A 25,897-nucleotide genomic window follows, 5' to 3' on the forward strand; every position below is an offset into this window, starting at 1 on the left:
TCAAACCAGTTTTTAAGCTCAGATAAGACCATGATCCTAGACATAGTATGCTTTCACACATGCTAAATAATGCAATTTCAATCCACTGCCAGTGCACTTTGCAGCTGGATTTTATTATGACCATTTTTGCACTAACCTTGCTCCGATGTTGCTCCACGCCAGGCTTCTGTTTCTCTCCAGAGCAAGCTAGCAATTTGCACCAGCTGCTCCATGCCGCCATTTTGCGTTGGAGCAACCCGAAATTTGCCGCACAGCAACATAAACCTGTTTTTTCAGGTTTACGCTGCCACACAGCAAATCACAGGTTGCCCCAATGCAAATTGGCAGTGCGGAGTAGCTGGTGCAAAATCGCTAGCTTGCTCTAGAGAGAAACAGAAGCCTGGCGCAGAGCAACGTTGGAGCAAGGTTAGTGTGAAAACAGTCTGAGTGAAATGGCAAAATCCACTTGCAAACAGTTGCTGAAGTGGATTGAAACTGCATTATTTAGCATGCATGAAAGTACCCATAATCCTTAAGAATTCAAGGGGATTTACTTCCCAGTAAATATGAGAGGTGTGAGCAACCTGAGTCCTTCCAGAGGCCCAGGTATATGACTTTCATCATCAAAATGTTGAGGACAAGCTGCAGGCACACTGTTGAACAGGGGTGGGCCAGTTTGGTGTAGTGGCTAAGTGTGCAGACTCTTATCTGGAAGAACTGGGTTTGATTCCCCACTCCTCCACATGCCCCTGCTAATGTTACCTTGGTCAGACACAAGTTCTCTCAAAGCTGTTCTGGGAGCTCTCTCAGCCCCACCTATCTCACAGGTTGTCAGTTGTGGTAAGGGGAAGGGAAGGGAGATTTTAAGCTGCTCAGAGACTCCTTCAGGTAGTGAAGGGTGGAGTATAAATCAATCTCCTTCTCCTCCCCCTCTTCTCGTTCATCTTCTTCTTCCATGGCTGTTGGGTCTCAGCAACTGCCCAACAATGCTTGCACCTGACACCAGCCTTGCTGCCTAGCAATTAAAACCAGCTTTTTCTATAATGGGGTCAGTTGTGGAACTCACTTCTCATTCATATCTCTTTAGTGCTTATGACTGTCATCTTTTTAAGTCTCAGGTGAAGTCCATCCTCTTTTCCTGTTGTTTTTAAATTCTATCTGACGGAAATGACAGCATCTTTTAAATTATTTAGTTTTATTGCTGAATCTGTTTTATTCTATTTGATTATTTTTACTGGTCTGGATGCAAAAGTTCTGTTTGGCTGACAGTAGAGCCTTTCTCCAGTAAGAGCAGTCTTGTTCTATCAGAACAGGTGTGTGTTCCAGTGATATGGTAGTGGAAGTTTTTTTGTGTTAATAGTCATTTACTTGCTTTAGAGGAAGGTTCTGCTGTTGTTGTTAATAGAATGTAACCTTTGGATCCAACCCATTGTCTTTGTTCTGTAAGCCATCTAACAGAAAGGCAAGGTTAAATAAATAAATAAATAAATTCTGACGATTATTTCTTAGCCCACCTTTCTGATCAGCCAATGTTACAAAGTGCTTAAGAGCAATCAATAAAAATACACTGCCAGTGCCACAGTCTTTGAAATATAACAACATAAAATCATCCTAAAAACTTAACTGTCTAATAAAATAGCATCATTAACCTCTCAAATAATGATCCCATAATTAACCCCCCTTGGTGAACCATGAAAAAGCTAGCTTTCTAAAGCTATGGAATAATGTTGCCTGAAAGAAGGATGTCTATGGTTGGGGCACAGCTTCAAATGCACTTATAGACCATCCCCTAAATTTTAAACCTGGTTACTTGAAAGTGAGTTTCATTGGTTTCAGTGTGACCCATATCTAAGCAAGAATGCTTAGGGTTGCATCTTTCATCACTCAAATCGGCAGAATCCAGGCTGTCATCAGGCAACTGGGATGGATAAGAATGGTGATACAAGAGATGTCCTATAACATTGACTTGACTCAGGTGATTTAGAGTTTTATAAATCATTGCATGATGGATCTTGAATCAGAACTGAGAACAAATTGGTAGCCTTTATTTGTGCAGTGTGATCCAATGCATGTGTCCCCAAAAGTCACTCCCACAACAGAAGAAAGCAAGAGTCCAGTAGCACCTCATTCATTCATACCACCCCTACCCTGCCACAAATGTTGTGCTAGTGGACTCTTTAAGGTGCTAGTGGACTCTTGCTCTTTTCTACTGCTATAGATAAACACAGCTACCTATCTTGATCTCACTCCCACAGTTTTCAAAACCTACATTTTTTTAACATGGAACTCAGAATGGCACACATGGTTTCCTGACCCATCTTTTTTAATCTTTACAATTGCCCTGTGAAATAGGGCAGAGAGATCATAGCTGACCCTACATTGCCTATATGGTAGAGCAGAAATTTAAGTCTCAAATAATTTACTACTAGGATTGCCAGGTCCAATTCAAGAAATACCTGGAGACCTTGGGAGTGGAGCCAGGAGCAAGAGTGTGACAAGCATAATTGAACTCCAAAGGGAGTTCTGGCCATCACATTTAAAGGGACTGCACACCCTTTAAATGCCTTCCCTCCATTGGAAATATTGAAGGACTGAGGCACCTTCTTTTGGGGGCTCATAGAATTGAACCCCCTGGTCCAATCTTTTTGATACTTGGAGGGTGTTTAGAGGATAGGTGCTGAATGCTGTGCCCCCCTGGAGCCCCAGATATCCATGAATCAATTCTCCATTATACCCTATGGGAATCAGTCTCCATAGGAAATAATGGAGTGCACAGCAGACATTTCCCTCCCCCCCAGCCCCACTTTCTGATGACCCTGGAGCAGGGGAAGGGCCTCCCAACCAGGGGATCCCTGCCCCCACCTGGGAATTAGCAACCCTATTTACTACTACATTACACAATCCCAAGTTATTGCCCAGTAAATATAGCCTAGAAGATCCCTTCCAGCTGTATGATTCCTCTTAACCCAAGAAAAGTATTTGCTGCATATGCAAGTATTGACACACAGGTATAGTACAAAGACTACTATTAAGGGCCATGGTTAAATGGTAGAGCATGTATATTCTATGCAGAAGGTACTGGTTTAGTCCCTGGCATCTCCAGTGAAAGGAAAAGTGTCACATGTTGGAAAGAAGCTTTCCCTGTATGTGGTTGTGGAGAACTACTGTCCACCAGAATAGACAATACTGCTCCATATTGCAAGCACAGATTGTCAGTTATCATCAGCAAAGATAACTGGTAGATGTTGTTAGCCTGTACATGTGATTAGCTTGTTAAAATCTTCCTTAGGTTAACTACAGTTACATACATTTTTAATAGAAGAGGCTGTCGTTGACGTATATCAGAACTTTTTTGATGATGAATCTTTTTTTACCAAGGTAGTTGAGTCTTTTGTTATTGAATTTAATATTGGTTTATTGGATTGTTGGATTTTGTACTGTCATTATTTTGATTTTGATGTTACTTTGTTGTGCACTGCAAACTGTCTTGAATGTACTTTTACATTGAAAGTGTGTGGAAGAAATGTTTGAATCAACAAACTGAACAAGCATTGGTTGTAGAAAGAAATGTAGAAATCCATTCTCTTCCTTCTCTTGTCAAGTCACAGTGTATGAATCAAGCAAGGGTTTTTTTGGGGGGTGGGGACAGAATCACAGTAACAATATGTTATGTAAATCTGGGAAACATGTATGCAAATACATGCAAATATCTTCAGTTTGTTTAATATATCATGCTCACAAAATCTTTTGTATAACTAAAATGAAACAGGGCAAAAAAGGAATAGAAAGGAAGAAGTCAAGACCTCATATTCTGTTTCCCTATGTGCTGCAACAGGTAATGATAGTGTTACTATATTGGCTAGTGCTACAAACAGTGTGACTGGGGTAAGGATAAAGCAGCTGGGTAAAGTGGCTGGGACAGTGTAAAGTAATGAACCCATTTATCCACAAATGTGGAAAAAACTAGTATTATTCCTCGCATGACCTGCATGCACTTATGCAATTAGATATGAGCAGTGAATGCAGTTGCGTGAATGCAGCTTCTGTTCTGTGAAGTGCTAGCACAAGGGAAATGACTTCTTTTAAAGTTTTTTTAAAAAAATATTTCTCCATTTTGAAATTTTATACTTCACTATTATTCTGCTGCAGGGATAATTTGCAACTGGATTTTCCTGTGTCATCAAGTCAAGTTTTGAATTACAGTTGTAGTACAATGACAGCTCAGTACCCAACAAGGGATGCAAATTTAGGCTGCAATCCGGAAGATTTTCCTGGGAGTCTGCCCCACTGAATAAAATGAGACTTAGTAGATCTGCTTAGAGTCGCTCCCTTAAGCTATTGCTGACACACAGGGATCAAGAGTCTGCATTCTCTGTGCAGCTTAATCCGTTGCACTATAGGTTCTAGTAAAAACCTTTTCTTAATGCTGGGTTTGAACTTTTTTGAACTCTGTCTGTGGAAAGAGCAATAATTTTTCTTCTTGTTTTCTGACAAATTTCTAAATATCCACAAATTGCCAGCATATGTCCTTCTTTCTCCCATTTTATGTTGGCTATACTGAAACTTCACCTTCCCCATTCCTTTATGCCTTTCGCCACATGACCTATCTTTTTAAATTGGTCTCCAATTTTTTCTAGTAAACAGAATTGCAAACACTTAGCCAGATGTGTACAACCTTTTTTGGCTTGTCAGGATTCTCTGCCTTCCTTTCCAGGTGGACAGGAAAGTCATATCATTTGGTATTTGGGGCATAGAATCATAGAGTTGGAAGGGACCTCTAGGGTCATCTAGTCCAACCTCCTGCACAGTGCAGGAAACTCACAAATATGGACATATGGACATATGAAGCTGCCTTATACTGAATCAGACCCTTGGTCCATCAAAGTCAGTATTGTCTACTCAGACTGGCAGTAGCTCTCCAGGGTCTCAAGCTGAGGTTTTTCACACCTATTTGCCTGGACTCTTTTTGGAGATGCCAGGGATTGAACCTGGGACCCTCTGCTTCCCAAGCAGATGCTCTACCACTGAGCCACCATCCCTCCCCAATACCTCCCCCTAAATTCACAGGATCTTCATTGGTGTCAGATGGCCATCTAGCCTCTGTTTAAAAATCTCCAAGGGCAGGGGAGAAGGTAATAACTTAGTAACATTTTAGCAGGTTTACTGGGAATTCAGACCAAGGCAACTGTTTTCAGTGATGAGAGAGAGAGAGAGGTGATATACACTTAACTTCTGCTTCCCATTTTCCAAGACCCCATTTGCGTGGCAGAACTATGATGCAATTTTGAAATGACCCAGTATTCTATTTCCCAAATGGCAAATTTAATTATAATTTAAAATTTAACTGATTCCTGTGCATGAATCAAGACACAAATGAATGAGTTACAACATGTGGTATGTAATAAAGAGATGGCTGTGCCAAAGCCTCACCTGCTGGTCACACAAGATAAGCAGAAGTTAGAGAGTCCTTTGCCTCTGTCTCTGCTTTTGCAGAAGTGAGTTATTAGTGGCTCACATCTGAAGCACTGGTGACTGAAACCTCTCATGTGAAAACAGCTTCTTTCTTGGCTTAGGTGAGAGAAAGCAGCTTTTCTTCAAAATAAGTGGGAGGTCCTTCGGTCAATATCAGCCAACTGAGCTTTGGACTAGTTATTGATCCCTCTATTACTGGTGCTGCATTTTGCCACTAGCAATGAAGGCAACAATACTAACCATCTAAGGTTGCAATCCTAAAAACATTTTCCTGGATGGTTGAATAAACCGAGACCTACTTCAGAGTAGACTGACTTAGGATTGCTCATTTAGACACCTTCTAGTTGAAAGAGGTAGGTAGGTAAGTAGGTAATAATGAAGATGTAGATAGATAGATAGATAGATAGATAGATAGATAGATAGATAGATAGATAGATAGATAGATAGATAGATAGATAATATTTTTTTTAATTTCCTTTTCTCTTTCTGACCCACTACATGTATTTTTCACCAAGCTCTGGACCAAGATGAATTTTGACTGTTCATGTAAACTACAGTAATTAATTCTATCTTTATAGTATTTTGACATTTTAATTAAAGCTTTTTAAATTCAATTCTTAATGAACCACCTCCAGAGGAGTTTGTTCAGGTTTAAAATAATGCTATCAATCTAAAAAAAATAAAATAGCCATTTAGAATATTATAATACTGTATAGAAGTCACCCATCAAAAGCCATCCCAAACAAGGATTTAAAGCTCTTTTGGAAAATGTTAAGGCTTGAACTTTGGTGAAACTGTAGAGGAAGGGAATTCCAAAGCTGTAGGACAGTCAACCAAGTGTGCTAGCATACTTTTGTGGTACAGACTTGGATGTTCTCCTGATCAGATCACTTCAGAAGGGGGCAGAGATGCACAGAAATTTCTCTATACCTCTTTGCTTCATCCCTAGGGTGCTTATGCAGATGTTTTCTGGTAGATTCTGCCAATAGAGCATGAATTTAAGAGTTTTTCACAATGTCCTTCAGAATCACTGTGGCTCATTCCAAACATAACATGAGACCTTGGAACTTTGATTAGTGTGCCTAACTGTATGTGGGCCACTCTACTGGTTAATTAAAAAGTAAAGGTAATCCCCTGTGCAAGCACCAGTCTTTTCCAACTCTGGGGTAATGTCACTTTCACAATGTCTTCATGGCAGACTTTACGTGTGGTTTGCCATTGCCTTCTCCAGCCATTTACACTTTACTCCCAGCAAACTTTAATGACCTCAGAAGGATGGAAGGCTGAGTCAACCCTGAGCTGGCTACCTGAACCCAGCTTCCACTGGGATCAAACTCAGGTTGTGAGCAGAGCTTGGACTGCTGTACTCCTCGTCTCTGGTTTATTAGGGTCCCTCATACCAGGATTTGAATCTATAGTTTGAAGTTGGATAACTAAACTAAAGTTAGTCTTAACCAGGGCTTTTTTTGTAGCAGGAATTCCTTTGCATATTAGGCCACACACCCCTGATGTAGCCAGTCTTCCTGGAGCTTACAGTAGGCCCTGTTCTAAGAGCCCTGTAAAGTCTTGGAGGATTGGCTACATCAGGGGTGCGTGGCCTAATATGCAAAGGAGTTCCTGCTACAAAAAAAGCTCTGGTCTTAATTATAGTTTTCTGCTTTTACCCATCCCAGAATATCTAGATGTCTAGCCAGAGCAAAGGTGATGAACTACCATTTATTAAGGCAAACTAGGATCTGGATGATCATCTTTAAGCCAAATCCTATTTTTATAAGCTAACCATGGTTTTAGATCTGAACTGAGCCAATGAAAAGTTCACTCTCAAAAGTTAGAGATGACTAGGGCTGCCAGATCCTACCTGGCTGCTAGTGGGGGACTTTTTTGTGCACACATAGCATGTGAGGTGTGATGACATCACCCAGAAGTTACATCATCACACCAGGGATGCTCTAGCATTTGGGTAAAAACTTTATGACACCATAGAGTTTTTTATCCAAATGTTAGCGCGTCCCTTGCACGACGTGCCCAGCACAATGACATCACTGCTGAGTGACGTCGTTGCACCAGGCACATTGGATGACGATGGAGCTCTTTGGGAGCAGCGTTTCCCCCATTGGCCATCTTTGTGCTGGAGGGTTAGAGGCCCTGCCGGGAGCAAAGGAATAGAAACCCTGGGGATGGCCCAACCCATTAAAGGTTCTATAGGTACATGTTTATGTCATACCTGAATAGCATGGGAGATGGTTTCCTTTGTCCTTTTACCATGTGACAGCTGAATAGTACAGGATTTTACCACCACCCCAAAAACATGAAAACATATAATGGGTATAGCAGTTGTTGACTGAAATACATGAGATACATTTTTATGCTACTGTTCAAAAAAACGATTACACTCTGTTTTCACCCATAATTTCAACACAAAGCATAAATCAGAGGTGTCAAACTCATGGCTCACAGGCTACAAGGGCTTTAACCAGGCCCATGACTCTCTTCCCCCCACTTCCTGTCCTCACCCTTTCAAGAATGAGCTGCAGGAAGCGGAGAACAAGGCTGCCTTCATCGCTATTGGCTTCTCCTTTGGGCAGCCATTCTAAGTAAGCTCAGAGCTCCCTCTTCCTAAGCTCAGAGCAATATTTTTTAATTTATATTTTAAGTTTGAGCCATGATCTTTGCTTTTTATTGATGTTTTATGTTAAAAACCACATTGCCAAATCTGACTATTTCCCCACCTCTCCATTTTAGGCTGGTATCTTTTTTCTGGGGGGGGGGGGTAGAATTTGAAAAGTGTCAGTTATCAAAGACTATTAAATAAACAAAATATAGCATGAGTGTTATTATTTTAAGCATGTTTGTATTTTAAGTTAAAAAGTAATATCTTTTTATTGCATTTGTCTGTGCCCTTTATAAAGTTTATGTCTATGCTACCTAACATTACATTTTATGAAATATGTGGCCCAGCCTGACAAAGTCTCACTTATGTCAGATCTTGCCCTCATCACAAATGAATTTGACAGCCCTCCTGTATATCATGTGGTTATATTTGATTCATGCATGCAAATGATAACACTCTGCAATTTTTGGCTAATTTTAATGGAGATGGTAATTTAATTTTGGTTTGAGAGCTGTTTGTGTAGTGCCGCCAAAAACAAAAGGTGTTATCAGCAGTGTTAGTGCACAGAAGGGCTGCCAACTTCCCAGAATTACAAGTCAGTTCCCCGCAGTGGGGGAGGAATACACAGATCAGTTCCCCTGGGGGAAATGGCTGCTCTGGAGAGTGGACTGTATGGCATTATACCCTGCTGAGGTTCCTCTCCTCCCCAACCTCCACCCTCCCCAGACTTCAACATCAAACCTCCAGGAGTTTCCCAATCCAGAGCTGGCAGCCATAGTGTGAGATTCAGGGCTAGCCTTGCCTAGGCTTGCCAATCCCCAGCTCCCAGCGGCGTTCTCCCGTTCTCCCAGGCTTCTTCCCACCCCCAGTCAGCTGGCTGGTGGGGGGAAGCCCCGTCCCCACAGCCACAATGTGACTTTCCACCTCCGGAGGTTTCAGTCTCCAAATGAAAGGTTTCCTCTTGGGATGGTGTGTCTGTGTTACTTTGAAGAAGTTGGCAGCAACTTGTGAGTAGAGACGCCAATCCCTTGCTTCAGAGTAATCAGAAACGGGGTGGGGGGTGGGAAATGTCTGCTGGGCACTTCATTATTCCTTATGTGGAGATCGATTTTCATAGGGAATAATGGGGAATTGATCTGAAGGTATTGGGGGCTCGGGGGGGCTGTCTTTTGAGGTAGAGGCACCAAATTTACAGTATAGCATCTAGTGCCTCTCCCCAAAATACCCCCCAAGTTTCAAAACGATTGGACCAGGGGGTCCAATTCTATGAGCCCCAAAAGAAGGTGCCCCACCCCCCTCAGCTTTCCTCTCGATGAGATTTAAAGGCACACACATTCAGAAACACAAACTGCAAGTCTCTTCTAAACCTGCCAAGGTTTGAAGGCACATGGGGCTATTGTGGCAGGGCTTCTCCCACGGGCCATCTGGCTGGTGGTGGAGAGGAGCTTGAAAAAATGGGGAATCCCCTGCCCGGACCTGGGGACTGGCAAGCCTAAGCAGTTAAGAGCAGTGGACTCTAACCTGGAGAACCAGGCTTGATTTCCCACTCTGCCTCCACATGAAGCCTGCTGGATGACCTTGGGCCAGTCACAGTTCTCTCAGAAATCTCTCAGCCCCTCCTGCCCCACAGGGTACCTGTTGTGGGGGAGAGGAAGAGAAAGTCATCATAAGCCACTTTGAGACACCTAAGGGTAAATGAAAGCTGGATATAAAAAGCAACTCTTCTTCTTCTTCTATTATCTTTTGTAGTAAAATGCCAGAACCAGAATAGTCTGAAAAAGGAACGTGTGGCTTTACAGTCTTGCTGATATAAAACTGGCTGTTCAACTAATTAGCAAAAGGTCTAATTCCTGAGTGACGGCTTCTGCCTTATTCAAGATGAATTTGGTGGTGCAACGCATTCTAAGGTCTGCTAGTTTCCCTGTTAGCAGCCCTTCATGCAAACCTGTTTTTTAAAGGAATTAGAACATTTCTTCCAGTTCAGCGGTAAACATCTCACCAAGGCTATGTTAATCTCACGTGTCAGTTGGCAGGACTGTTCAGAGAAGGAGGCAAAGCAGGCTGGACATCCTAGTGAAGGTGATGACTGACTTCATACCGGAATAGCTGCATCATAATGATCTGGCCCTGTAGGGGGTTCATTGGCTTCAAGGAATGTGTTGAGTCATCATTCCTTGCTCAAGAGGTCCTTGCAGTTCAGTTGTACTGTAAGGGTGTGCGTGTGAGTATGTGTGATTGGATTCTTTCATTTCCAAGGCTTGTGATTTACAGCTGCTTAATGCAAGTGTCTGTGTTTTGTTTTTGTTACTCCATCTGTGTCTGATGTATGGCAATGTCATTTTTTCTGCATCTCAAACCGTCTGCCTGTCCAGTAGCGAGAGTGCTCCCTTAAGTACCAAAAGCCCATAGTCCTCTGTTGTATTTCAGTCTGCAGTGCTGCAGTGCCGTTGCATCAGTGCACAGCTTCTAGAATTCCACTCCCCTTCCTTCAGGATAGAAAGCTCAAACTGGTAGCCCTCCTGTAAGGAAATCACAGGGCATTCGACTTTGTCTTTCCCTTGCAAAGGTGTTGGTCTACAAAGGGGTGGGGTGACTTTGTGTGTGTGTGTGTTGCACATGGGAGAATCATATGCAGACAAACTCTTGTGTGTTTTTTTCTGACTCACGCTTATTATTCGGTCTGAGAGCACGTCATCCTTGGTTGGCGCCCTCTTTGTTGAGGACACTGTGCAGTCCGGAATGAATGCAAAACTTATTTCTGCAGACTTATCCTTCAGTCAAATCTGTGGTATCATTTTTTCCTTTATGCTTGTAAAATATTTAAATGGTAACTCCCTTTTGTATCATATATTTTTCTGACAAATTGGAGGCAAGCTGTATTTAGGGGTGGATTTTTTCAATATATTCAGTTTGGCAGAAGAAAACCAAGGTTTGAGCTTGTCCTATACAGAGTCTTATTGGAATCAAAAGTAGGGTTGCCAACTGACTGGGGGGAACAGTCTGACCAACTCTTGTGCCTTGTACAGCATCTTGATTGCCAAAATCAGGCAGGGAAGCTTTCCAAGCATTATAACTTGGACATATTTGCTGCTCGACTTGCTGCTAAAGGCATAGGAGCAGAGGTTAGGGCTGCTAGATGGTTTCAACAAAAATCCTGGACACACTTGATAAAAAGTTTTCACCAATATATACACATATACACATGATGAAAAAGAAAAATGCTTCACCCCTTTAATAGGGGCTGATGTGGTGAAATGAGTCCCTGTAGTTTTTAATATTTTGGAGGTAAATAAGACCCTAGGAACTCTCTATTAAAGGGACGGGACATTTTTCTCCAGGCAGTTGACAACCGTAAGCAGAATCTATCCAGTCCTAGTCTGACACTCTAAGCAGTAGTGGACTGTAATTCTCTCCCTTCCCATGGGATTTCTGAGTTTCCAGTGGTTGTGGAGCAGGTAGAAATTCAACAAAGCCAGTAATAGATTAAATTTTCTTGAAAGTACTATTTTAAAACTTCTGAAAAGAAAAAGAGTTCCTCCTCATATTATGGTCACCAGGGGACAAGTCATAAAATTCAAACAACCACATTCAAGTGTTGCACGTGTTTTACCACCGCTGCTGGTTCCAGTTGGATTCTCCCAACTGCCCCTCCCTCCCCCAGATTTATTCAGCTTGCACAGAGAATAACACAGCACCAACTCTTGTGCCGAGATCTTTCCACACGGCATTCAAGGGAAACTAGCATGCCAGGGAAAAGACAAAGCAGAACTCTTCTTCCTGACATGCAGTTTTCTGTGTGCAGAAGGGTTTGTTTTATTTTATTTACTTCATTCATACGCCACTTTTGTTCCCAATGAGGACCAGAAGTGGCTTACATCATTCTCTGCCTCACAGGGTGTCTGTTGTGGGGAGAGGAAGGGAAAGGAGATTGTAAGCTGTTCTGAGACTCTTGAAAGGTGGGGTATAAATCAATCTCTTCTTCTTCCTCCTCCTCCTCCTCCTCTATTTTATCCTCACAATAACCCTGTGTGGTAGGTTAGGCTAACAGTGTGTGATTGGCCCAAGGCCACCCAGCAAGATTCCGTAGTAGAATGGGGATTTAAATCCGATTCTCCCAGTTCCCAGCTCTAACCAATGCACCACATTGGCTGACTTTATTTATTGTTTCTTTTTTTAATATGAAAAGAGTGGTCCATTCTGAATTTAAAAGTGGCACAGTCCAGACCCAGGTTTACCATATCTGTGAGAACTAGGCCAGAGCGTACCATGACTTGTTAAAGCCTAAGAAATCTATTATAGCTTTGTAGTTACAGATTAGTTCCATGGCCACTCTGAGCCTGCTTTGGCGGGGAGGGTGGGATATAAATCAAATCAATAAAATAAAATAAAATGATGCAGAGTGATAAAGCTGCAGTACTGCGATCCTAAGCTCTGCTCATGACCTGAGTTCGATCCCAGCGGAAGCCTTCCATCCTTCATGAGTACCCAGCTTGCTGTGGGGGGGGGGAAGTGTAGATGACTGGGAAAGCCAATGGCAAACTACCCCATAAAAAGTCTGCTGTAAAAATGTCGTGATCCGACATCACCCCAGAGTCGGAAACGACTGGTGCTTGCATAGGGAATTACCTTTACCTTTTTTAGTTACAGATTTCCTAAATTTAAAAAGTACATTTCTAACATCATGATTATATTTAACATTTTTTATGGTTCAACCCTACACAGTTACTTTCCATCTAAGTCCATTGGAATCCATTAAATAATTAGAAAGGAGTAAATCAGCATAAGATTATACAAATAGTCTAGCAAACTATAATTTATGCAGTATAAAAGGGATATAATAAGGGACACAAGCCATCCAAAGCTAAGCATTTTTAAATCCCCGTTGTCTTGGAAAGGAAACATTATGTGTTTAACTATTTCACTAAAATCACTCAGAGAATACCATGGGATTGTAACCATGTTTATGCAGAAGTAAACCTCCAAGAGTTCAAAGGCACTTACTCACAGGTAAACAGCCCCGCAGCTAGGGGTCAAGGGGGGAGGGGGCCACAAGGGGGCCATCCATCTCCCTCCCAGTGATTTAAAGACCCTGCTGATCAGCTGATTGGTGGGCCCTTTAAATGACATGAGAGGGGCAGTCATGCCATTTAAATCACATAGGAGGGGTGGCCTTGGGAAGGGGGTCCCAAAACCTGACAGGGGGCCAGGCCCCATGGGCCCCTGGTTAGCATGTAAATGTGCATGATCTTACAGCCTTACTTAATAGCAATAGCCTGCAGTCATAGGTTTGCTTGCCAGCCTACAGGTGGAACTGGGAGATCTTCTGGAATGACACCTGACCTCCCAGACACAGAGATCAGTTTCCCTAGAGATTGGCTTGCCAGACCTCTGGTCCAGCCAGGAGATCTCCCAGAATTCAGGGCTCCAATCCACCACTGGCCACATGGCCAGGAGGCAAAACCCCAAACAGGGACATTGTCACATGAAATCTCTGAAATGATGACATCACTTGGAAGTCACATTATCACATTGCCGATATCATGAAGCAACCCTATGATTTTTGGGCATACTCTATGGTTTTGTAGCAAAAAAACCCATAGAGTTTTTGCCCAAAACCTAGAATATTGTGTGCAACATTGGCAACTCAATGACATCACTTCTGAGTGCCACCATGGTGCCCTGCACACTTTGCATACAAAGCTGAAGATTCCTGGAGTGGCTGCAGGTATTGCTGGCTGTAAGGTATGATCTGGCAACCACACCTGGAGAAAATGGCTGCTTCGTAGTAAGTACCCTGTAATACTCTATGGCATCAGACCTCAATGAGGTTCCTTCCCAGGCTCCATCCAGAATTTCCAGGAATTTCTTAGCATGGAGTTGACAACTCTATGCTGTCACCGGGACTGCACAAAAGCTAAAACCGCAAAGCAGATACCCTGTCCTCATACTGCCCTCTGAGGGACTCACTGCCTTTGAACGCTCCAGCCTTTTTTCTTCCACCAAGATCTCTTTTCAGCTTTTCTATAGAAGTTTCAGCCTTGCCACTGTCTGCTCCTACAGGCAGCTGGAGCCCACACAGAAAGTCGATTTGTTGGCAGCAAAAGTCTCTCCCTTTCCAGCTTTCTTCAGTCAAGGTAACAGAATTTCTCTGGGACCATTCTGCAATTCTTCTATTCAAACCTTACAGACTGTGATGGAGAACAATCAGGCAGTGAAGTTGCCACTTTACAAAGCTCAGGGAAAGAAAGTGTGCACGCATGGAGATTGGCATCATTGGTTGCAGGCTTAAAATTAGAACTGGACAGTCCAGCATTTTCCCTTTCTGTCCAGTAAATAAATAAATATAAATGTCCAGTATTTTTTTCACTTTATTTACTGGACAGAAAGGGAAAATGTGGAAGATGAAGTTTTCCACACCTCCCCTCCTACATCCTGCACTATTTTCCCTTCTGCTCATCATTTATTTCCCCCCATCCCTGGAAGGTTTTTGCTGATGTTTTAACATATTATTGGCAGTAAGTGTATTCAAGATCTCAGAATGGTCTTCCCTGGCACAGAAAGGAATCCAACATTAAACAACTCTGTGGGATACAAATGGAATGTGAGCATATTTGGTAGAAAGTTGGTGGCATCTGATTAGGGATGTTGCTAAGACATCCTTTTCAAAAATACATATCTGCCACCATTTTTTACTTGTGATTGGCTTGAAGAATGGAAATAATCAGTGGGATATAGTCATCCGTTGATATAATCTCTGTAGGAAGGATAGGTAAAGCCCTGTTGTGGGTGGTGGTGTTCTCTACCCAAAATGTACAGGAAGAAACAAACTTCCCCATGAAATTAATATGGATGGAAATAATAGGTCTGAAAAGAACCTTATAAGAGTAATTTTGTGTAGGATGGCACTGTTAGTGCTTGTAGTGCACTACCACCATGATCTTACAGTAATGATCAAATGTCTGCCCAAATTGCAACATACAGGAAATGTCTTGACATGATAAATAATTATGCTTTAGAACAGTTAGTCATGAAGCTGACTAAAAGGAAAGTGACCTTGGGTTTGATTCTAATTGGAACCTAGGATTTGGTGTAGGAGGTGACAGCATGGCTTCTGTAAAAGAAAGTCATTATGTCATCAACCTTTTAGCATTTTTGGAGAATGTCAGGGGTGACCCATTATACTTAGACTTCCAAAAAGCATTTGATGAGAGGTTTTTGAGCAAGCTTAAAAGGCATGAGATATGAGGATGTGTCTTTTCATGGGCAGATAACTGGTTAAAAAGGGGGATCAGAGAGTGGATTTATAAATGCACAGTTGTTGCAGGAAAGGGAGGTGGACATGGAGGTTCCCCTGCCCAAGCATAGGACTAACATGGGTGGCACTCGGCAGCTTCCAAAGGGGAGAAGTTACACCAAGCGGGGAGGGGGAGTGCAGGCGGATGAGTGAGAAAGAAGCCGTCACCATGGTGATCACACCCGTGCATGCGCTATTGGCCCGCTGCCGAGGCGGGGATGGGGGAGGGATGGGGCAGCGCAGGACCACGGGATTGGCCAGTCCATTGCACGTGACTGGGAGGGGAGGTGGAAAGCCTGCTCCTGAGAGGCTGTCAACCCTCTCGCGCCCTCCCAATGTCAGAGACTCATGCCAATGACAGGCAGACAGGCAGAGGCATGCGCCCCCCAGCCAGCCACAAATAAACAGGAAGCACAAAGTGCAGGAGTCCGATTCCAAAGACACCAGCTGGAATGTGTGTTCGGGAATGAGCAGACAGAGTCATAGCCTGCCACAAAGCCCCACAGGCAGCCTCTCCCCAACACAGACTCAGTGAACCTCCATGTTGCCCTGATGCCCCCTGCTGCATGCATGGAACTGCCCCCCGGAGGAGTGTGAGGCATCGGCCATGCATCCACTCCATTAGCTCCGTGGTCGGGCTGGCCAGGCTGAGGTGCGGCACCTGGCCCAACCCCCCCCCCTCCATGGGATGCATGGGGCAAAGACCCCCCCTCCCCTGTCCAAGCTCACAGCAGCTCATAGTGTCCCCCCCTATCACTCCCCAAGAAACAAGTGAGGCTACCTGCGGAGACATTCCCTTGGGGAGCCCACTGACAGAGTGGCCGGGTGGGGGGAGGAAAGGGGCAGAGCAGAGCGAAGCATAAGCCAAGCAGGAGAGACAAAGTAGGTTTTATTGTGCTGCAATCAAGTAGAACAGGATCCCAGGTGGAAGTTGGAAAGTCTTGCAGGGCAGGCTGCACTTGGAGGGGGGCAGGGACAGCTGACTGAGTGGAGGGGGAGGGCAGGGTTTGCATCAACACATACGGAAGCCACTCTGTTGAATCCGCAACTGCAAAACAGAGAAAGAGACCCATTGCACTCAGGGTGGAGTGCCATGACACTGGCAGCCAGGGAGGTCCTGACTTGACATGGGCAGCAGAGATGGGGGGGGGGAGAAAACAAACAACCCTGCAGCACATGATGGAACCAGCCAACGCACACCCACCTGCCCTGGGTTAAAGCATTCCTGGCTCCCTTGTAATTCAGCAGCCATGGCAGCTGCAGCATGGGGCTGTGTCAAAGCCAGGGACTCTCTTAAAGAGACAGTCGCTGACCTGCCTCCCCACAGGAAACGGACCAGCTGCCAGACCCACCCCACCTTGCCCTGCCGGCATGGGAACAAGGCGAAGGGCAGACCAGGGGAGTCCTCCAGCAGCATGCAGGGGCTGGGGCATTGCCAGGTTCCAGTGCCAGAGATTCTGGCAATCTACCCAGCCTTGAGCAAGGGGAGGGGGGATCAATGTGAGGGTGTGCAGTTGCACTTACCTGTCCATGTGCAAACAATCCAGAGGTGTACAGCAGCAGTGGCAGACTTTGTTTTCTTTTGCAAGGAGTGTCTATGGAATATGCCAGCATTTTCATTGTTGTAACTTTGCGCCTCTTGGGGGGGGGGGGGCGTTCCCAGACTGGAAGGTCTTTTGGAGCTGACTAACGCAGGCCATGCCCCTGGGACTGCCCCCTCCTGCGCCGGCGTGGCTTCCTCTGCCCCAGCTTTGCTGCAGGTAGGACAGGGCTCCACTCTGCCAGCAGCCATGGACGAGCATACGCTAAGGCACCAGACAATGGGCACAAGTACTGTTCGTACTGGAGGGGAGGGAGTTAGAATGGTGCAGTGACATAGTGGTTAGTTCGCTCCCAAAGCACTTTCAGCGCCCCCTCCCTTAGGATTGCACTGTAAATGACCAATGGTTTAAATTCCACAATAGTGATCATCTGGAAAGTAACTGAGAAAAAATAATTGCCAATATAGTAATATCCATATACAAGTCCTTTGTGAAACCTCATTTGGAATGCTGTATGAGGTTTTGGTTGCTGACTCTTAAAAAGGCTACTGATGCATGTGAAAAGGTACAGAAAAGGACAGTGGAAAGAACCACAGGATTGGAGTGCTTGCCCTGTGAGACAAGGTTAAAGCTTCTGGGACTTTTTAGTTTAAAAAAAAAGTGACTGAAGAGCAACATGATATTGGTGTATAAATCTATGCATAATGTAGGGGAAGTAGATAGAGAGCAATTTTCATTCCTCTCATATAAACACAAGAACTTTGGGTCACCACAAACCTCTTTAGCAGTAGATTCAAGAGAAAAAAGAAAGGTTTAATTCACAATGAGTAGTTGACTTGTGAAACTCCCTGTGATGGCCACTGGCTTAGATGGATTTAAAAGGGGACTGAACTGATTTATGGAAGCTAGGTCTATTGTTGGTTATTAACCATGATAGCCAAATATCACTGTCGGAAGGTGGAAAAAGTTGCAAGTGAGTGCTGCTGTCTGCAGGCTCTACCTATGAGTGTCCCTGTGGCTGACTGGCCACCTCTGGGGACAATGCTGGACTAGTTGGACCTTTGGTCTTATCCTTATGCTCTGATGTAACTTTTGTCCTGTTCTCTTCCATACAGAGCTGACCTATCCTTGGCGCAACATAACTAAAGAAGTTTCTGCAGGATGAAAAGATGGCAGCACGGCTGCTTGCACCACCAGGCCCTGATAGTTTTAGACCTTTCACTCCGGAGTCTCTGGCTAACATCGAGAAGCGCGTTGCAGAAGAAAAAAAGAAGAAGCGTCCTAAACAAGACAGTAGCCATAGAGATGATGATGAAGAGAGCAAACCAAAACCAAACAGTGACCTGGAGGCAGGGAAGAATTTGCCTTTCATCTATGGGGACATCCCGAAAGGCTTGGTTGCTGTACCACTGGAGGACTTTGACCCTTACTATATGACGCAGAAAGTGAGTCAGCAAGACCCAGCTATTTAAAACACGGTCCTTTTATCCTCAAAGGAATTACAGGTTTGGTGGCTGGAGTCTCCTTTGTGTGTCCAGATGCATATAAAAGAGGACAAAAGTGACATTATTGAAGGGCTTTTAGGATATGAATTTTGCCTTTTGGTTGTATGTTCTTTTTTTCAGTGAAAAAGAAGAAATGTATGTGATATTGTGCTGGGTAAACTGATAGTACTACAAAATGGACACACAGCTTACTCCATAGTTTAATCATTTTGCTAGGTAGTCAGTCTAGTGTGGAGGCAGAAAAACTATAAAACAGAAGTGGTGAATAACTATCTTCTGCAGGGACAACTATCTTCTGCAGGAAACATAACCAGACCATCTCAGCCAGGAAGGAGAAATGCCATGGTGGGGGGGGTGTCTGTTCGCACGTATGTTCTGCATCCATAGAACCTGTGGTGTTGCCAGGAAGAGATTACATGCCGAAATGAAGAAGTAGCTGTCTGAATGCCCACTGTAACTCCAGGGCCATACTTATAGTATTGCTTCAGATGCTTCATAAACATCATTTGATCTGGACGTGTGAGGGAACACTTTGTCAGCCATTTCACCAATTCAGGATACCATCTAACCAAAGAAGATTCCAATGAGGCTATATAATTAAACAGCCTTAAACTTTGTCATATTTTTTGTGGGAAATGAATGATACACCTTGAAGATTCCACATATGATTTAACGTTTTTTCATCTGTTTTAAAAAGCCCTATAAAATTATAGTCAGGATCATAGTAAGACCATTTTCACACCCAGCTACAGGATTAGTAGCAGGCTGTTTTCAGCCCATGGGTTGGGACTAGGTAGCCAGATCCCTGGTGGGGGCATGAGTCTCCTACAGCCAGGCCCCACCTCTCCTTCACAAATCAACTGGCCAGTGGGGGGAAGTGATCTAGCAGGTGGGGCTCTGAGGGTCCCAACCCATGGGCTGAAGACCACATTTTGCCATCATTTGACAGGACCTGCTGCTCATGTGTATGCATAGAGAACAAGGTTACCTTGGCTCCTGCTTCCCCTTAAGCACATGCTGAGATGAGCAGCTTTATAGTGAGAGATGCTAATTCAGTGATGAAGAAGATTCCTCCATGATTCTGACTTTTGACTTGTGTCTCTCTGTGCAGTACATCTGGTGTTCAGCTTGTGCTTAATGGGTTATAGGGCCTTCTCTTCTGTCACATGACTCTAATGTCATCAGCTTGTAGCTGAGGGAGTCTGGGATCTGGAAAAGTTGATGAGAACCACAAGTGAAGGTGGTTATAATAGTCAGCAGTGTGCACAGAACTCTGCACATAATGAAGGTTAGCAAACCCCTGCAAACGCCAAAAAGCCATACTAGCAGTGATGTGCTCAACTTCAGGGCACACAAGTCCTGAATGAGCTTTGAGCTCATAAACTCTGTTTATGGCACTCATAGTTTATAGTCAGTGCAAACAGCAGCTCATCTATGGAAACTGGTCATGAAAGCAGACTCAACAAATGATATGAGTGGGCTTTTCATATTAATTCATGGGATGCTGAAGGATGAAATCAGAATGCCAATGTGTGATAGTAACTATGAGTGCAGAATGGAAGGGTTGATGCTTATTATCTCTAGTTCAACTGTTTCAGAGTGAAAAACATAGACTTATGTGTATGTGGAGTCAGTCAGACACCAAAATCCACCAGATTTTTGTCTGGCAGCAGTCCCAAATACCTCAGCCTAGCAAATGTAACCAACTAAACAAAAAGGATGGATTTTGGCTAAGCAGGCTCACATTGTGTTTTATGCATATTTCCAATAGCTAGTGTTGCTCAAGAACTGATAATTTACCATTGGCTGACTGTAAGGAACTGTTGGTAAGGATTACTTTTGGCTTCTGTTGGTCCCAGGTGTTACGGAACAAGGTCTGACAAAACAGGACAGCCATTCTATAGGAGGAGAAGGAAAATTGTTGAGATTACTGAGGACAGTTCATGGAGTCATCAGCAGCAGAGTCCAAGGAGCAATTTGGAAGAGAGAAGGGGCGTTTTCGCACTGACCTTTTACTGGCGCGACCACCCTCTTCACACCGGAGGATCTGCCTGGATTTCGCACAAGAAGCGCCGGCGCACCCAAAAGAGCCGGCTACTTCCGTCGCGAAACCCGCTCAAACGTTTTCCTGCTTCTTGGCGGTTTCCGTTTGAGCGGGTTTCGCGACGGAAGTAGCCGGCTCTTTTGGGTGCGCCGGCGCTTCTTGTGCGAAATCCAGGCAGATCCTCCGGTGTGAAGAGGGTGGTCGCGCCAGTAAAAGGTCAGTGCGAAAACGCCCAAGGAGTGGCCAAGCGGGTTTACTTAATTCTTCCCCTTTACGCACTTCCTTTCCTCTGTAATATGGCAACCATGGGGGAATTCTTGAGGAGAGGGAAGCATGTGGTTGGAGCTGTTGCAAGGAACAACAATGAACAAAAAAGGCTTAAAGCACAGCTTGCCTTCTAATTCCCTCCTACCAATTGGGCTTTCAGCTATTTCTTAACAACCAGATAGGAGCAATGTGAGCTTCCAGATGTCTTATTGTGGCAACAGTTTGGGTGTATAGATGGGCCAGACTAGATGTGAAACAGAAAATCCAGCATGAGGATTTCACATAATTTATTTTGATTTGAAGCAAATTCATGAGCTTGCTAGTTTTGTTTGGTTACAAGCACAGTCTGATGTTTTTAATCTTTGTATTTTGCAACCATTCCCATATCTGGCAATGCAATCCTATGCAGAGCTAGTCGGGTCTAAACTTGTTGAAATGAATGGGTTCAGGCTAGGTTATATTTGCATAGGATTCCATTGTCAATTCTGCCTTCCCCCCATGCTACTGTCAGTTCCTGGGGGGGAGGGATCTTGCAGTTTTGCAGGGGAGTTTTAGATCAGGACGTTAACAGGGATTCCACCCCACACACATCACATCTTGTTTGGCCCTGAATCTCAATTCAGAATGGGAGAAATGATGATGAGAGAGCATGAAGTGCAGCAGTGTACAAAGGGAAGCAATGGAAGAGGAGTATAAATTAGTGCCAATTGAAAGGCACAAACTTCTATATCAGTAAGATGAAACCTGGCGCACTTTTTGGTATATGTCTCTGAATTCTGTTGCTCTCATTGCTGAGAGCAAAGGGTGTTTTCATAAATAAAGTGATTTTGAATGGGTGGTGCAGGAGTAGCAAACGGATGGATGTAAGTGTCCTCTTTTGCACATGGTTTCAGCATGGGGATTTGATTTTCCAGTTAGTAAAATAAATCCCCAATTGGTCCCCTGGATCAAAAAAAATTGGATATGTATGAATGCACTGAGGAGGTACATCAAGGACTGGATAGGCGATAAGGGGAAGTATGAAGATAGAACCACATATACATGACATTATCTGCTTTCACGCTGACAAAATTCTTCAGTTTGTTTTGGTTTTGTACTTGCAATGTTGATCCTTGCGGGATGCCTCAAGATGTTGCAAAGAATCTATTTAAATGTGGATGCATTTCTTAGACATAAGCAATTTTTTTTTAAAAAAAGAAAGAAATCTAGAGGGCTTTTTGCTTTGAATTTTGTTCTTCCTTCTGGTCTCCAGCTGTGTCATCTTTGCCCTGACCTGGATAGCCCAGGATAGCCTGATCTCATCAGGTCACAGAAGCTAAGTAGGGTGGGCTCTGTCTAGTAGTTGGATGGGAGATCTCAAAGGAATACCAAGGTTGTGACATGGAGGCAGGCAATGGCAAACCACCTCTGAATGTCTCTTGCCTTGAAAACTGTAGAACATTGCCATAACTCAGCAGTGACTTGATGGCACTTTCCACCATCATGCCACCCTTTGACCTGACATTTTTGTTAACTTTTTATAATATTGTCTTTTAAATTAGTAAGGAAGATCCATTTTCAAAGGAAACAAATGCTTTGGTGTTGAAGGGGTTGGCCTTAACAGCTTTAAAAGGGGATTAGATAGATTCATGGAGGATACTACTAGCCACAGTGGCTGAGGGGAACATCCACATTCAAAGGCACTAAGCCTCTGAATCCCAGAGTCAGGAGGTAACATTAGGAGAAGGCATCAGCCTCTATGTCCTGTTATTGGCCATCCAGAGGAACTAGTTAGTTACAGTGTGAGATAGGATGCTGTACTAGGTGGACCATTGGTCTGATCCAACAGGGCTCTTAAAGTCCTTAAATTTTATCAAATTAACTGGGGATGCTATGCAACTTTGTAGTATTGGCACATTTCCCATGTACAATGCAAACCTGCAAGTCTTTATTTTCATATTTTCATTGCATTTCCCATTATCTTGCACCAAACTGCAAAATGCATGCATTTGTAACATCATGGTTGTGTCACTTGCGTGCATTCGGTTTAAAATGTATAAGAGGTGCACAAATTATATTAAAATGTTAGAAGAGAAAATAATGAATCGGGAACATCAACAATGAAAGTGGGTGAAATGAAAAGGGTGTACTTTTACATCCCTAAAGCTAACCATGAGGAGCAGAAACAAATGGCCCCTCTGCAGTAGTGTCTCACATTTATCTTAAGCAAATCAGAGAGCAGGATGGATTTGCACACCTGTGATCCAACAGCAATGTATAGCAGCCTGGTAATAGCTAAGCTAACCTTTTCCTTATGATCTCTGCCTGGGAGTGCACAAACAGAAAGTGCCACTTGGGAGGCCACCATATAGGTTTGGTTGGTTGTATTTCGTTTGGTAAGTCACAAATTGTGCAGGGCTTAGCTGACACCAAAATCCAAAATCCATGTCTTATTCTGTAATCTTTATAGCTGTGGTTCATTGATAGTATCCCACTTTGGGGAAAAACACATACACATGTAAAGAAGATTCTTTTTGAAAGTAAGGGATGATGAATGATTTGAAATATAGTTTAGCCATTACCAAATCAAAAGAAAACCAGCTCATATTCTTTTTTATGTGAGCTCGAAGGTAGGTAGGTAGGTAGGTAGGTAGGTAGGTAGGTAGGTAGATAGATAGATAGATAGATAGATAGATAGATAGATAGATAGATAGATAGATAGATAGATAGATAGATAGATAGATAGATAGATAGATAGATAGATAGATAGATAGAATTGCCTTTTAAAACAATTCATAGGCTCGTGTATGTTTGTTTGTTTAAAATACATGCGCTATCTTTCTAAGGCAATGGTTCTGAATTTCTCCTGACAAATGGGCATAATACCAAAGATTGTGTACTACCAATGGCTAGTCATTGGCTGAACAAAAAGTGCAGCTTAAGTAATAGATATGCACTTATGACCACATATAAACACCCATCCACAATACAGTGATGATAACTACTGTTGGTAATGGCCATAAAGCTTTTTCACTTACATAGCGCTTGTGGGGGTTGGGTTAGTATAGGTATTATACAACTGGGGTTATAACTTAATATGAAAATGACAAATCCTTCCATGTGAATTAATACCCATCCCTGCAGCTGCTGTGTTCTCATACTGATACACCTTGCAGCTATCACCCCATTTGTAACCAAGGCTGTTTTACCATAAAAGCCAAACTGCCCACTATTTACCGTATGTATTTATTTATAGCATACCACCTCTCCAGAACCTGTTGAAGACAGCTTCCAACATAACAGTAAAACAATACCAACAAATAAATAAGAATATGTTGAGCTGGACCTGGAGTTACCCATAATCCTTACCCACAAACCCACAATTTATTTCTCTGTCATACCTTGGATGCTAAATATCCAATGTCCATTAGCCAATAACAGCCCAGCAAGCATGACAGACTTAACCTCAGCTAGGTACAACACCATAGAGTCTACCCTTCAAAGCAGCCATTTTCTCCAGGGGAGCTGATCTCTTCCAGCTGGAGATCAGTTGTAAAACAGTGAGATTTCCAGGTCCTACCTGGGGGTCTGGCAACACTACTATCCATGGCAGTCTGTTGCAGCAAAAATCAAGTCTAGCGGCATTTTAAAAACTAACACATGTATTAGGGATTGAGCCATGCGTCAGCTGAAGTGTGTTCCAGCTCATAAAAGCTTATGATTTATATTCCAAAAGAAGCTATTTAAAAATATGTGGGAGGCTTCTGCCAGTGCCACTTATGTGCCTTGTAGAGAACAACACAACTACGGGTCGTGGGTTTTTTTCCTAAAATCTTTTCGGTCACCATCAGCTATAAACATCCCTGGAAATGGTTTTGATTAACAGCTCCTCCTCCAACTTCCTGCTCTTTATGGAGACATGTCTCTTCCCACAAAAACTAAAATGATACATTTCCTGATTTTGCTGCATTGACCATGTGGGAAGTTCCATGTGCATTCGTTCGCCATGATTGTTGATCTTCCCACGAACATTGTAAAATCCATTTTAAAAGCCTTCCTTTCTGAATAATTTGAAATAACATTTCTACTTGAACATTTGAAATTTTGCCCAAGCTTTTTAAAAATGACATCTTCCATCATTTGAAGAGGAGATTTGGATTATGGCTGTATAATTTAATTCTAACTACAAAACTGTCTATAGGAGACCAGATTGGCATGAAAACCTGGTTACATGTCAAACAAGGGATTTGTGATAAACTAAACTTTCTAGCAGTTAAAACATGTACAAATTATTTTAACAATTCAACATTACCAAAATATAGGGGAGTTTTTATATTAGTGCATTGAAACATTTTGCCATTAGTACATTGAACATAAGAACATAAGAGAAGCCATGTTGGATCAGGCCAACGGCCCATCCAGTCCAACACTCTGTGTCACACAGTGGCAAAAATTTTTATATATACACACACACTGTGGCTAATAGCCACTGATGGACCTGTGCTCCATATTTTATCTAAACCCCTCTTGAAGGCGGCTATACTTGTGGCCACCACCACCTCCTGTGGCAGTGAATTCCACATGTTAATCACCCTTTGGGTGAAGAAGTACTTCCTTTTATCCGTTTTAACTTGTCTGCTCAGCAATTTCATCGAATGCCCACAAGTTCTTGTATTGTGAGAAAGGGAGAAAAGTACTTCTTTCTCTACTTTCTCCATCCCATGCATTATCTTGTAAACCTCTATCATGTCACCCCACAGTCGATGTTTCTCCAAGCTAAAGAGTCCCAAGCGTTTCAACCTTTCTTCATAGGGAAAGTGCTCCAGCCCTTTAATCATTCTAGTTGCCCTTCTCTGGACTTTCTCCAATGCTATAATATCCTTTTTGAGGTGCGGCGACCAGAATTGCACACAGTCTGAGAAGACAATACTGCCTTTGATGGACCGAGGGTCTGATTCAGTATAAGGCAGCTTCATATGTTCATATATGTTCATATGTTCAGTACTCCAAATGAGACCGCACCATCGATTTATACAGGGGCATTATGATACTGGCTGATTTGTTTTCAATTCCCTTCCTAATAATTCCCAGCATGGCGTTGGCCTTTTTTATTGCAAACGCACACTGTCTTGACATTTTCAGTGAGTTATCTACCACGACCCCAAGATCTCTTTCTTGGTTAGTCTCTGCCAGTTTACACCCCAT

At 43.2% G+C, this 25,897-nt stretch overlaps 1 protein-coding gene and 1 pseudogene across 4 annotated transcripts in view; both read left to right on the forward strand.

Moving 5' to 3' along the window:
- Positions 1-18,016: 18,016 nt before the first annotated feature.
- SCN8A (sodium voltage-gated channel alpha subunit 8) overlaps positions 18,017-25,897 on the forward strand; it is a 104,648-nt gene continuing 96,767 nt past the window's right edge. For all 4 annotated transcript variants that reach the window (XM_060252391.1, XM_060252393.1, XM_060252390.1 and 1 more), the window contains exon 1: positions 18,017-18,342. In XM_060252391.1, coding sequence (XP_060108374.1) covers positions 18,067-18,342 — 276 coding nt within the window. In that variant the 5' untranslated portion in view covers positions 18,017-18,066. The remainder of the gene's footprint in view (positions 18,343-25,897) is intronic.
- Positions 20,332-25,897, forward strand: part of LOC132581233 (N6-adenosine-methyltransferase TMT1A-like) — a 153,725-nt pseudogene continuing 148,159 nt past the window's right edge.

This window comes from Heteronotia binoei, chromosome 13, assembly GCF_032191835.1.
Source record: "Heteronotia binoei isolate CCM8104 ecotype False Entrance Well chromosome 13, APGP_CSIRO_Hbin_v1, whole genome shotgun sequence".
NCBI classification, from domain to species: domain Eukaryota; kingdom Metazoa; phylum Chordata; class Lepidosauria; order Squamata; family Gekkonidae; genus Heteronotia; species Heteronotia binoei.